The sequence below is a fragment of the Periplaneta americana genome, chromosome 14, assembly GCF_040183065.1.
Source record: "Periplaneta americana isolate PAMFEO1 chromosome 14, P.americana_PAMFEO1_priV1, whole genome shotgun sequence".
In the NCBI taxonomy this organism is placed as follows: Eukaryota; Metazoa; Arthropoda; class Insecta; order Blattodea; family Blattidae; genus Periplaneta; species Periplaneta americana.
The window spans coordinates 148,614,391-148,629,808 of NC_091130.1; the positions used below are offsets into that span (position 1 = coordinate 148,614,391).

General features: G+C 33.3%; 1 protein-coding gene across 3 annotated transcripts in view; it reads left to right on the forward strand.

The window, feature by feature from the left end:
- LOC138713832 (glutamate receptor U1-like) overlaps nt 1-15,418 on the forward strand; it is a 56,825-nt gene that overhangs the window by 11,863 nt on the left and 29,544 nt on the right. For 2 of the 3 annotated variants that reach the window (XM_069846274.1, XM_069846273.1), the window contains exons 2-3: nt 10,520-10,808; nt 14,116-14,300. In XM_069846274.1, coding sequence (XP_069702375.1) covers nt 10,643-10,808; nt 14,116-14,300 — 351 coding nt within the window. In that variant the 5' untranslated portion in view covers nt 10,520-10,642. Of the gene's footprint in view, nt 1-2,322; nt 2,724-10,519; nt 10,809-14,115; nt 14,301-15,418 lie in introns of those variants that run through there. The other variant, XM_069846272.1, reaches the window with a different exon arrangement.

Sequence of the window (15,418 nt, forward strand, 5' to 3'; positions counted from 1 at the left end):
TTACACATTACGCTATCTGCATTGCTTTAGTGTAGTTTCCTGTCCCCACCCCTCAGACAGCGCACTGAATGGAATACTGTAAGTAGACAACGTAAACAACGTCAGATGAATACAGTATGTGTAAGATGTACAGATAAATGTACAGAGGAATAAAATTATTTCATTTCCACACAACTATTTTTGCTTGTAACTTTCGACTCGGTCATTTCCGGACCAGGGTTCCTTATCTCAAATTGATACATGTGCCCTTCGCTATCATCCCTGAAAGTTTGTAACACTACCTCGGAAACATTCCATATAAATGTGTAACGTGTCTTCCTTCTATCTACTGTGCTTCGTATCATAAAACTCATCTGAAAGTTTATCTGATATAGATTGCTGGTACCTATTATCATATTGTAAAACCTGTATAAATACTCCTACGTCTTATTACTTTATGATGTGAGCAAAATTTGGGCTGTCACAGAAATTCTACATCTTTGTCATTTATGAACACCCAGACATTTCCACCTATTTATTAGTTTATTTATTAAGTTATTAATTTATTAAATCGATTACTTTGCTCGCTTGTGTGTTCGTTTATTTATTTATTTATTCAGTAATTTATTTATTTACTCACTTATTTATTTATTTATTCATTTATTCATTCATTTATGTATTTATTTATTTATTCAGTAATTTATTTGCTCATTTATTTATTTATTTATTCATTCATTTATGTATTTATGTCTTTATTTATGCAGTTATTTATTTATTTATTCATTGATATATTAATTTATTTATTCATTTATTTAATCATTTACTCAGTCATTTATGTATTTATTTATTCAGTCACTTATTTACTCATTTACTTAATTATTTAGTCATTCATTTATGTATTTATATATTTATGTAGTTATTTATTTATTTATTCATAGATATATTCATTTATTTATTCATTTATTTAATCATTTATTCATCCATTTATGTATTTATTTATTTATTCAGTCATTTATTTACTCATTTATTTATTTATTCATTTATTCATTCATTTATGTATTTATTTATTTACTCATTTATTTATTTATTCATTTATTCATTCATTTATGTATTTATTTATTTATGTAGTTATTTATTTATTTATTCAGTCATTTATTTATTTACTCATTTATTTATTTATTTATTGATATATTCATTTATTTATTCATTTATTCATTTATTTATTTATTCAGTCATTTATTTATTTATTTATTCATTTATTCATTCATTTATGTATTTATTTATTTATGTAGTTATTTATTTATTTATTCAGTCATTTATTTATTTATTGATACATTCATTTATTTATTCATTTATTCATTCATTTATGTATTTATTTATTTATTTATTCAGTCATTTATTTACTCATTTATTTATTCATTCATTTATGTATTTATTTATTTATGTAGTTATTTATTTATTTATTCAGTCATTTATTTATTTACTCATTTATTTATTTATATATTCATTTATTTATTCATTTAGTCATTCATTTATGTATTCATTTATTTATTTATTCACTCATTTATTTACTCATTTATTTATTTATTTATTTATTTATTTATTTATTCAGTCATTTATGTACTCATTTATTTATTTATTCAGTCATTTATTTATTTACTCACTTATTTATTTATTTATTAAGTAATTTATTTATTTACTCACTTATTTATTTATTTATGTATTTATTTATTTATTTATCTATTTATTTATTTATTCATTTATTTATTTATTCCATACTCTGCATTTTGTTCATATGCATACAGCTGCTCCAGGAGGAATGTAAAATACTTCAGGATAATGTCAACAATTTTTTAGTAACGACCTCTTTTCTGGCATATTTCTAGAAGAAGAAACACCATCGGTAGCCTTGATAATAATATTAGGAAATTGAAAAAAACAATTTCGAAACCTGCGTATATATAAAACAAATACAAAGCAAAAATTTCCGATGCTCTGGAATGAATAGTTTCAGATAAAAGGAACATAAGGCTAGAAAAACTGAAGTGATGTGAAAATTAAATAAAAATTGTTCATATTATATTTTTTTTTAAGTTACAGCTCCCAATATATATATATATATATATATATATATATATATATATATATATATATATATATATATATAATTTTTTGGCAAAGGATGTAAATGTATGTGAAAAAAATCATTGCTCTACAGTTTACAGTTCTTCAGAAAGAGAACATTAAAAATAGCAAATTTAACATGGCACATGACGGAGAGAAGAGGTACATTCACCCCTTTAAAAATATACAGTATAATATATTTTGAAAAAAAAAAATGTTAAATTTCATACATGTGGAAAAAAATAAGAAAAAAAATAACAAATACGAGTAACAGAAATTTTATTGCATTTAATAGACAGATAGACGTGTCAACAATGTTGTCGTAAAATTTCAAGTTTCTATCTTTAACAGTTTTAAGAGCTAGGAGTACCAAAACTTTGTAAATTTAACATTGCCAGATATGAAGTACTCAGTTCCCATATATTAGAGCTTACAGCGTTACAGAGCCAACCACCTGGGAGCAGATTTGGAATGGCAGTCTTCACAATGATTTGCAAGAACCATCCAGCCTTGCCTCCGCTTCTGAGGAGATTCAACCCGGAAACGTTCAAGGGGGAAATGACTCCATGCGGATCTTGCACTTGAACGCAATAAAAGAATCCACAAATGCGATTACTCGGGTACGTTATCGGTAAGATTAGTGCTTCAGTACTCGTTCAGTAACCCGGAGAATTAAATTGTGAAAAATTGAGAAAATCAGCAGCTGACTCATTTAACAAAAACCCTCCACAATCCAATGCCATTAAATGAGTAATTCTTGTAGGCCTATATCTGCACATTTTATCTTGAAAACGGGCCTAAAGATTTTCGTTAAATGGGCTCAATTTACTGTTTTCAGGTCCGAGAAAATTGTTTATTTATTTATTTACTTATTTATTTATTTACTTATTTATTATTTATTTATTTATTTATATTTATTTATTCATTCATTCGTTTATTTATTTAATTAATTTTTATTTATTCATTCATTTATTTACTAATTTATTTACTTATTTATTTATTTACTTATTTATTTATTTACTTATTTATTTATTCATTCATTTATATTTATTTATTTATTTATTCATTAATTCAGTCATTTATTTATTTATGTATTTATTTATTTATTTATTTATTTATTTATTTATTTATTTATTTATTTATTTATTTATTTATTTATTCATTCTGATGTAGTTAAGACCATCAGGCTTTCTCTTCCACACCAGCAGAAATACAAATACAATAATATAAATAAAAAGAGAAATCACACTATAAACAAAGCAAAGCCACACAAAAATATACACAGGTTGCAGTCACACACACTTTAGATGAGTGATTAAGTATCATAATTAATTATATCCTAACTAATTAACAAACATAAACAACAAACGTGCTATTTTAGTCTAGAGTAAAAAACACAAATCAATACTTTTCGCAATACCTAAAAACTATTAAATAAAACAATATTTTCCAAATTTAATTTTGAATTGTGATAACGTCCGGCAGTCCTTGACGTTATTAGGTAACGAATTCCAGAGGCATTTCTATAGTGTAGGAGGATGAGTATAACATAAACAGAAAGTATGTGAATGTATGGTTCGTTAGACAACGCGCCTTACTTCAGAACGGAAGATTTTAGGTTTGAATTGCAAGAGAATAGAATATAGGCCTATTAAAATACAAGAAGACCAAAGTACTTGCAATTGCAGACGAGAGAGCCGGGATTCTCCTGTGTACGTCAGATAGACAGGCTCTTACTGCAAGGATGTAACTTCATGTATAAGAAATAAAACATTTGAATAATTTTATTGTATTAAATATTACGATTCCAAATCTTGCACATCATACTGTATTAGCAAAGCTTCACATGTTTGTATGTGGGTGTAAATAGATTGGAATTCGATATCGCCCGAATACCAATTTCCAAGGAGTGTTAATTGTCAGTAGATCTTATCTGGAAGCTCTATTCCATCAAACACCATATTCAATTACTGGAACATCATAATTTCTGTCAACCATACTCACGTATGGCGGACGGTGTTTAAATTACTACGTACAGACAGTGTCCTTCTAGGTTTCAAACCTTAATTAAACTCCTTGGAAAGTGTCATGGAATGATAAATGGTTTAGAGAATGCAGTGCTGGTTGTCTGAGGCTTCTGGGCGAGAGAAAAACAAGACAGAGTGAATACATTAGGCGTAACAATTTGGGACGTAAGCTCATATCTGTAATAGATATACTACATCATGCTTTACTTTCAAACTCCACATTACACTGCAATAACAATCCATTTGTTTCCTTAGCAACGAAAACTAGTTTGTGTGATATGTTAATTCTGTATTCGTGTAGCGAATAACGTAGCATTGAGAAGACATCGGCAACTTTGTCCACATTCATTCTTACAACAACACGGCTCATGTATTTAATTGGAATAATCAATTAATTAAATCTAAGATTAAAAAAACACAATCGTTTTAAATAAGTGGACATAATACCAATACATACATGTAACCAGGGTAACAAGAGCATCTGTGAAGTACGAACATATTCATCAGAGGGGGTACTGGTAAGTGTTTTTATATAAACCTTCCAAGTAGGAAAGTCCCTGGCCGTGGCGTCGCGGTCTAAGGCATCCCGCCTAGGACTCGCGTTACGGAATGCGCGCTGGTTCGAGTCCTCATGGGGGAAGAAATTTTCTCATGTATGGGACCGGTGCCCACCCAGCATCGTGATGCACTTGGGGAGCTACGATAGGTAGCGAAATCCGGTTGCGAATACCAGCTATAACGGCTGGGGGGATCATCGTGCTTACCACACGATACCTCCATTCTGGGTGGATGATCGTCCACCTCTGCTTCGGCATGTGGGCGTGAGGCCAGCAGCCGGGTGGTCGGTCTAGGCCTTTCACGGGCTGTAGCGCCACGGATTATTATTCCAAGTAGGAATCTTTTTAGAGGACAATAACTTAAACAAATAATAGTTTCATTGAGTACACCGGCGTTCAAAGATACCTGCACTAGATTTCTCTGATCGCGTAAACGAACTTTCTAACCATGGGATATTTCAAAACCAAAGATTGTATAAACGGATAAACCTTGAAATAATTCCTATAGTTCTCAATAGGTGACACTGTAATCATACATTCATTACTTACAATTTTACAATAAAGGAAGATATCCATTGAAAACGATATTTATCTTCAAAGCAAATTGAAGAATCATCCACACCTCCACACCCTCTTACCTAGCATCTCGTTTTGTTTACCTTTCACTACTTCGAACCCGGAACATGTACCTTCTCTCTATTCCTCTGTACAGAACATCCTTCTATTCATCATCTTTCAGCATATCTATTCCACGCCTCTGGAATTCTCTCCCTGACCATGTCAGAGACTGTCGGATAATACTAAAATTCAAATTTAAATTAAAAAATCACATTCTAGTTCATGGAATTGCTTGTTGAACACCTGTCAAGTTGCGCAACTTCGGCTTAACCCATGACATATAGTAAATATTTTAAATATAGGGGAGAGTCGGGTAGTATCCGACATCGAGTAATATCGGACAGTGAGTTTCTTTCATCTACCACACGATGATAGTACCTGATTGGCATGGTTACGTTTCTGTGATGTCGCATAGAGAAACGTAACCATGTCATTCAGGTACTACCATATGGTGGTAGATGAAAAAACGCACTGTCCGATACTATCCGATGTCCGATACTACCCGACTCTCCCCTACTGTTGTAAAATTGGCAATTAATATGTTATGTATTTATTATTATTTTTTTTTCCTTGCATTAGCTCGATGAGAGCTCTATAGTATTCTTTTAACCCTGTTGACCCTCTATAGGGCTTTAATTTAATTTGTATTATCTTCATCAGTGTTTGCATTTCTCTTTTGTATTTATATGTGCTATCTGGTAGGATGGAAGGGAAGGCCTTATGGCCTCAATCCTGTCAGATTAAATAAAATAAATTAAATTAAAATAAATTAAATTAAGAATTAGAACGCACCCTTAAAATAACACATTTCTGCATCTCTAAAATATGTAATTGCATAAAGTAATAGAGTGGAAATAATAACATAAAATTGCATTGTTTATTTATTTATTTATTTATTTATTTATTTATTTATTTACACATAACGTACCCTATTTTTTATTCTTATATACAGTGTGAACCGTAAGTGATGTCATAAATTATTTCAGGTGGTTATTCTTTGAGATATTTCAAACAAGAAAATCATACAATTTTGCTCGTTTTTGCTTCCTTTTCCAGAAAAAAAAAGTTTTATATGAAACATTTCATAGCGTGTTTTGGGAAAGTCATTGATTTAATTCCCAATATGCTTAGTCAATTTAAGAGAGTAGTGTATTATGATATTTTAGTAGGTTTTTTACGACGTTGAATCAACATCTAAGGTTATTTAGCGTCTGAATGTGATGAAGGTGATAATGCCGGTGAAATGAGTCCGGATTCCAGCACGAAAGTTACACAGCATTTGCTCATATTGGTTGAGGGAAAACCCCGGAAAAAACCTCAACCAGGTAACTTGTCCCGACAGGACATGTATTATGATAATATATGATTGAAAGAATTTTAGTTTTATCCTTTAAATGTGCAGAAATTTGATATGAACAAAAATGTAACGCTCGTTCTGAAAAGGAATTTTAAAATGTTAGCTTAATTTATATATAATTAAATATTCAGAGAAAACAGACAATAAGATACACTTATTTCAAAATATATTTTAAAAGATTAAGAAATATTTCTACACTCCCATTTCAATTGAATATTCGAGAGATCGAAAATAATAATGATGCTTATTTCACGTTATAAAAACAAGATTTTAAAACTCTATAGGAAAAAATAAAAATACGATATTGTACTTTACGTTAAAGTAACGAACAAAATTAAAAATAATGATTTTAAACGTTATCGATTAAATATTCGGTGAATACAGGCAATAAGGAGAACTTATTTTATGGTATATAAATCAATTTAATGATTTACAACAATTCCGTTTGTCGTACTCCAAGCATTTTCTTCAGACAATTAGAAATCTAGTTCCCTCCCACTTTCATTTTAAAGTGGTAACCGATATAAAAGAAATCAAATTTCCCAAGTCGTCTTTAAACTCAGTCGTGTGTGTTACGGTATGTTTACATTATGGATAAATATATAATAGGATGCGAAACTTACTGAGTTTCCCGTAACACATGCTAGAGGCGCTGAAGTAGAAATTGACCTTGTTGCCACCTGTTGAGCGGTGGAGAACTTATTAAATCTAGCAGCGCACCAAGTAGCAAAAATTAAAACTAATTACTGCATGCATTTAGCAGCGCACCTCGTGACGAAAATGTTAAACTATGCAGAAAGTATTCCCTCTCACCCTCATCGATATTCAAAACTAACCCAATTTAAAATAAAACATTTACATTGTTATTCCTCACAACATCTTCTACTGAAAATTCTTACCGTAGCCAATAGGAAGATAAAAGAGACGATCTATTTTACACTACCCGATTAGAATATAACCAGACCACAGTATAAGAAGAATCTTCTTATACTGTGACCAGACAGAGACAGAAAACAAAAGGTTAGATAATTGGGATTGTATTCTTTGGGTATTTATTGTACAGCGCAATGGAAAAGTCTGCAAGAACTACTTAGATAGTTCAATTTATTATATTACTATTACTTTACAATACATTCAACAACACTACGTCCATAACATCACTGTTTAACATACACTGCTTATACACACATGTAGCATCACTTTATCTCCACTTCCTGTATTAGCAAGTTTCTGGCTGTCATCTTGTCTTCTTGAGCAACGACTCGAATGAACGGATAAATAAAGAACTCTTTTTTTTTTATTCGTCAACTTTTGGATACAGTATCGAAATCTTGGGTGATCTCCCGACTGTTCCTAATTGCTTTCACTTATTGCTGAGAGGTAGTTCATTTATGATGCTGCACTCCCGTCATAACCAGGATGAACAGCGTGAAAACAAATTGACAGATAACTATGAGAAGAGGAACAAAGGTGTACGATGTCTTGTGTAGTACTAAGGGTTATAAGTTCCTAGTTTTGATACATACACATTTTGGTGCGAATGTGCCTGTTTATAAAATGTTTCAGCGAATCTCCTAATGATAACTGGGATACTTTCCACTTTTAGATCTTGATGTATCTCTTCGTTTCTTGTGTACCACCCGCTGTTATGAATTACACGTAATACTTTATTTTGTACAACTCGAATGGGATCTAATGTTGTCTTAGGTGCGTATCCCCATACTGTAGAACCATACAAAAGCACTGATCTAATCAGCAATTTATAAATTGTCACTTTTTTAGATGTTGACAATGCACGTGTTTTTAAAAGGGGGTACAGTTGTACCATTCTTGCTATTGTTTTTGCTCGTGTATTTGCAATGTTGGTATGCCATAACAGACGACTATCCAAATGGATTCCAAGATACTTAACAGAATCCTGAAATTCAAGGGCAGTACCATACAGTGTGAGTTTAGTTTGTGGTACACTTCGAGTTCTACTGAAGGCTATGACTTGACTCTTCATTGTATTTACAGTTAAGCGCCAATGTTGGAACCATTCTTCTATAAGGTGGACATGCCGTTGAAGTCGACCAATGGCTAGATCGGGATTGCGATGTGTAGTGTATGCTAGTGTATCATCTGCATATAAGGCTAACCTGGTGACGTCAGTTTCTGGAAGATCTGAAGTATATGCACAATATAAGGGCCCAGTACTGAGCCTTGCGGAACTCCTCCTTAAATTTTCTTTTGTCTTGATAAACAGCCGTCTTCCTTAACACAGAAACGTCTGTTCCGAAGAAAATCAGCAATTATATGAATCAGTGCATCAGGAACCTCTGATTGGATTAATTTATAAATTATACCAGTATGCCACACAGAGTCAAATGCACTTTTGACATCGAGAAATATTGCTACGGTAGTAGCTCTGTTGAAACCGATAGTTGTTTGTTCAACAAGACGCAGCAGTTGGTGTGTTGTTGATATGCAGCCTGATAGGGTGGAATAAGGTTTGGTGTACTTTGTAGAAGTCTGGTCATAAGAAAAAAAGAACTCTGGGTAACGTATCCATCACGTAGTTCTAGTGTTCACCGCCTACGACGTAGGGCGCTGATCATCTTATTTGAGCCCCCTGCCGTCAGATGGTGCTGATCGCAGTTTCGCATCCTATTATATATTTATCCATGTTTACATTTTCTCATTTTCTCACCCTTCGTCTAGGGCACACCGGCTGGATTGCTGGTGCTCTATGTTCCGACATTTCGATGTGAAGGAAAATAAACTCTTTCAAAGAATACGTAATAGATGGGTGACATAATTATGTGTTAGATCATACAATGAAATAGGAGTGACAGTCCTTGTTCGTCCGGTTTCCGCTTATTTGTCTGTCCACATACTAGGAAGAAAAGACGCACTTTCTTCAATACAATTTTCTACCAAATAAGAAGACAATTTTATTATGTTTTGTTTTCAGGCTGACGGGCAACATATTAGGTACAAACGAATACCCTACTTAATCTGGCTTTAAGTGAATTAATTCTAACACATAGTGTAACAATTATTATCCTTTGATTAAGCTTTTATTTCTGTGCTCATATACCAATCGTAGAAGTTAAAATTATAATTATATTTTATTTAAGGACGCTCTCAACAGCGTCGCCGGTGTGCTGGAATTTTGTTCCGCAGGAGTTCTTTTGCATGCCAGTAAATCTACTGACATGAGCCTCTCGCATTGAAAAACACTTAAATGCCATCGACCTGGGCCGGGATCGAACCCGCGACCTCGGACACAAAATGCCAGCACTCTACAGACTGCGCCGCCTATGCCGACACCAGTAGTAGATTCTGCATTTCTTTTTTGCCACGAATTAGCCAAAAGAAATTTGCAGAGAATAATTTCAGTGTCCGTTCACATGATTTTCACGACAATAAGGATTATTTAAAGATCCGATGTGGACTCAGAATTTTTATTAATCTGTTCCTCACACGTGTGAATAGGGTTGCCAGGTTTTCACACGTGCGATGTATGAATCATAACGCAAACTGAAGTTGCATACGATTCTCTAGGTTTATTTTGAAAAAAGTTAATATCCTAATGCGGTGTAATTTATAAGCCTACAATCCATGTCTCAACACCACTTAGAAATAATTCTCGTCATTCAGTATTTTGTTTTCGTACCGTTAACGGCCTTAACCGTCACCAAGCCAGTGTGGTTCACAAGATGCACTCTCAAGTCCTTGTGACTAAGTTCTTTGTCACTAAATTTCGGAATCTTATGAACGATGCTTATAAACCCTCCCAACGGACACGACGTCCATTTAACTACACTCGGTGATATATTTTGACTTTTGAAGTAATAATGTATTTTTATTTTCAGTGAGGGCATGTTTTTGAAGGAAAGAAGAGAATAAAGTACTAGGATTAGGATCCTGCATCTGCTGTTTTCCTGTATCTTCATAAAGGTTATATTCGGATTTATCGGGAGAGTCTGCAAAAAATTATGAAATTTAACCCATGTGATTCGAAGATGGAAGCATGGCTGGCACTTTTTATTTGCATAGTCAAAGTCCACAGTTTCACAGTCCCAGAGGCTGCAAGTGTTGTGGTGTCCGTTCGAAACCACTTCGCTTCGGGATGCATGTTTGTAGTCTACTCTTCAGAGAGTGGTAAGTTGTTATACTATTGATGTTTTAAGGTATATGTACACCCACAAAACACAAAAAATGATGAAAAATTAGAATTTTCAAAATATAACTATTTTAATAGAGACTTTTCCCCTCTTTAATTTGATATAAGAATTTTCGATTTATGCATTATGGTTTTCCAGATAAGTCCCATTTTCCAAAATTCTGCGTCATCAGGCACGGTCACTTCTACGGAGATCACTCCAAAAGCAATGCACAACATTTTTTTTTATTTATTTGTTATTCTAAACCTTCACAAATTATGGAGGTCATTTGAAAGGTGCGGGGATTATGTGGAGAAGTGACGTATTGTTCCTGAAGGATATTACTACATTCTATGAAAATAGCAAAGCTGTAGGCTAAAAATGTAATGTTTAAATAAATATTGTGGATTACTTTTGGAGTGATCCTCGTAGCAGTCAATCCCCTCGTCCAGCATTGCTTGTAAACTAAACTTCTTTCTAGTCTCAAAATAGATGCACAGATATCAGGGCATGATCATTAGATTGAAAACACGTTTTTACATAATGAAGTAATGTATAATCTTTTACTGTTAGTCATAAAACTGTAAATTTGTGTCAGTGATGTTGTACGTCATTTTAATAAGAGTCCAAAAGTAGAAATTACAATTCTGAGGAGGATGGGCCTAAACCCTGGGACAAACACCATCGCAGGATTTGTTGCATCAATGGAAAATTAGGACAAAAATGCAAAAAAAAAAAAAAAAAAAACATTCAACACCTGAATTAAAACAAGGAGGAGGTATTTGAGAGGCACAAAGAAGCTGAAACAGGACCGACATGAAGCTGCTTAAGGGGTGACATATGATGATGGATTCTTCTAGGCTCTGAAAGTTTGTGGCTCATTTCCTGCAAATAATAATTTTAGAATATTTAATTCTTTTAAACATGATATCTCAGTCAAATATGGTGATACAAAGAAGATACTGGTGTCGTTTTGAAACTTGAAATGTCCCCTAGTGCCTGACAATGAGTAAAATAACATTAATATATTTAATAACTATCTATGGATTTTTTACATGATTTATGCAACATAAAATATTAGTATAAGTTATATATATGGTAATATTTAATTAATGTAAATGAACATAAAAAAATAGCTCTATGTCAGGCACTAAAGAATAGTTTTAGCTATAAAACAGTGAAGAAACTGTGGCTCTATCTTAAAAACTTCATGAGCTATCATAATTCAAGTTGCATGTCAAAATTATAAACAAAATAATTTTTATAAACAATTTAGACATAATTTCAAGGGATCTGTTCACTTCATCCTCTTTCTGGTATCATTCTCAATTGTATAACAATTTTACAGAGCAAAATTATGCAAAACAAAATTTTTTGTATGTAAAGATGTATATATAGCCTACCTGAAGTTTAAAATTAAAACTCTACAATATTCTTGCAGAGATAATTTAAATATTGTTCATGACAGTCACCACTAGCACTAACCATATCATCATCATCATCATCATTAACATCATCGCCATCATCATCATTACCACCACCACCACCACCACCACCACCGCTACTACCATCGTATGAGATTTGGTCAGAGGTTGCATTACGTAACTTAAATCAAAAGCCAAGATTTTAGATTTGGTAGTTGGTAATACGATAAGAAAGTTACAGATCCACTACTTTTAACAAAGTGTTGTGATTTTTATTTCAAACTATGTCTCATTTCACTACTTTAAGATCTTACAAAATGGCCGGAAAACAGAAAATGACAATATCGCAAGAATCGGTGTGGCTGCTGGAAGTATTCATGATGTGCTGGAAATCTTTGCGCATGTGCGGGACTCAATGCTTCGACGTTGTCATGCATGCAATGTCGATAACTGCCGCAAATTTCAGCATCTTGTGTGAATAAACTTGATCATAGTTACTTCCAATCATTGTAGTTTTTGTTTTTATACCACCTCCACCACATCCTTTTAAATGTCTCTAGTGCCGGAAGGCGATGTCAAGGTACCAGAGGTCTGCATAGGACGTTTTCGCTCGTGCGCCAAGTAGTTCATAGCATAATCCGATAGGTAGCGCACATGCATGATGGGTAAAATTGTCACGAGCGATAAATCCTCGAACGGTATAAGCCGAGCGTTAGACATTCGTTCTTGTTACAGTGATGAACTGTGTAGCAACATCATAAATGTTTATCATTTCAAAACTTTGCAGTGTTTAACTAACCTCTCCATACAAAACTTGCTTCAAAATGTAATATAAATATTGTAGGTAATTTCTCCCCCCCCCCCACACAGGAGTGATTTTGTTTTTGCCACATCTGATAGATGGTATTGTATGTAAATGTAATTATTATAAACGGAGAACATAATCACGATAATGCAAGAACTGTATCAAGTTTTCTAGTAACAATAATAATAATAATAATAATAATAATAATAATAATAATAATAATAATAATAATAATAATCTCTAATAATTATTGTATCATTCTTTGCGTCTGTAACAGTTATGCAGCATGATTATTCGTTTTATTATATTTTCTGTGACGTTATCTCTGTACTAATATTGTTATTGATCTACTGCTATATCAATAATATTTTGCAAAACGTTTCTACATTGTCGCAGTATATAGGCGGAACAGTATGTGTGGACCTATCATATTATATATGTAGTAAATCAAATATTGAATAATTATTAATTAGCAATAATAACTGTATATCGAAGTTCTTCATACTATTTTATTTATAACTTCATGTTCCTGTTTTGGTACGTCCCATTGACTGTTCCATTAAACGTTTGTCATAAACGCAGAAAATAAAGCCTTATTTTTACCGTGTGAGCAAAACATATGTGTATCTTATCTGTCGCCTTCCATACAAGATAAGACATGTCGGTGAGATGACCGTGTACTGTGCTTCTTGTATATGAGCGTATCGCGACCGATCGTATCTCACTCGAGGGTGCGACATTCGACGGAGTTCAAGCGAGCGATTTAACTCCAATGCAGCACTCTGCAAGGTACATATTCTGTATCTTCCATAAAATTTTGTACAGATAGCTTTGTAACTTCCTGTAGGTGTGTTGAAATCTATTCTTCAAATGTTACAATTCATTGCGAGTTTCATTTTAAATTTCACATTTCGATCTCTTCTCACTAGACGCACACAAGATCCGTCATACGGGAGTATTTTGATTTGACATTTCTGTTGAAAAACGTGCCAATCCTCAATATCGGCTCCAGATAATCAAATCTAGACATGCTCAATTCGGACCAAATCCACAATTCAAGAGTTAATAATTTCCAGATCTCCGGGAAATACAGAAGACTGTTCACTTCAAGAAGCAAATAGCTGAGCATCACGTAACTATGGCTACCATCTCTGAGCATTCTCTCGCAGATTGGAGCATGGATACATTCAACTGTCAACGGAATTTACCATTGGTTGTCTTCTTGTATGCAGGAAGGGAGATCCGTCATACTTTAAGACAGGTATTTTGAGACAAAAAGTTATATTTATCATGTTTCTTCCTTTTAACCTGAAAACGTTGGTCACACTTTCTGTTACGATGATGTCGTACAATGTCGGTATGTCACGCAAGCGATAAGAGTCGCACTGTTCAACTTTTTATCCTCGTATTCCAATTGTTATCCCTCTAGTTCACTTGTTATCCTTGCAGTCCACTTGTCCTCCTTGTATTCCTTTGTCTTCCTTGTATTCTACTTGTTACACTTATATTCCACTTGTTAAACTTTTATTCCGCTTGTATTACACTTGCACTGCTTACATTCCCCTTCTTCTATTGCATTCTGCATTTCTCTTTCGTTTCACTAGTCCTTCTTTTGTATCTTATTTGTTTTCCTTGTATTCCACTTGCACTACTTGTATTCCGCTTGTTCTATTTTTAATCTACTTGTTCTCTCTTATTTTATTACTCTTGTATTAAAAGTTGTTACCTTTCCGTTTTGCATTCCACATGTTCTCCTTTTGTTCCAATTGTTCTCCGTGTGCTCTGCTTGTTGTCTTTGTATTCCAATTATTTTATTATATTACACTTGTTATCCTTGCATTGCAATTGTCTACTTTATCATTCCATTTGTTTTCCTTATAACTATCTTTTCCTCCTTGCATTTCACTTGTCCTCCTTGTATTCCACTTGTCTTCCTTGCATTCCACTTGTCCTGCTTGTATTCCCCTTGTCTTCCTTGCATTCCACTTGTCCTGCTTGTATTCCACTTGTCTTCCTTGCATTCCACTTGTCCTGCTTGTATTCCATTTGTCTTCCTTGCATTCCACTTGTCCTGCTTGTATTCCACTTGTCTTTCTTGTATTTCACATGTCTTCCTTGCATTCCACTTGTCCTGCTTGTATTCCACTTGTCCTGCTTGTATTCCACTTGTCGTCCTTGCATTCCACTTGTCCTGCTTGTATTGCACTTCTTCTCTTTGCATTCGACTTGTTTTACTCCTATTTCATTTGTTATCCTTGTGTTCCACTTGTTCTCTTTGTATTCCACTTGTCTTCCTTGCATTCCACTTGTCCTGCTTGTATTCCACTTGTCTTCCTTGCATTCCACTTGTCCTGCTTGTATTCCACTTGTCTTCCTTGC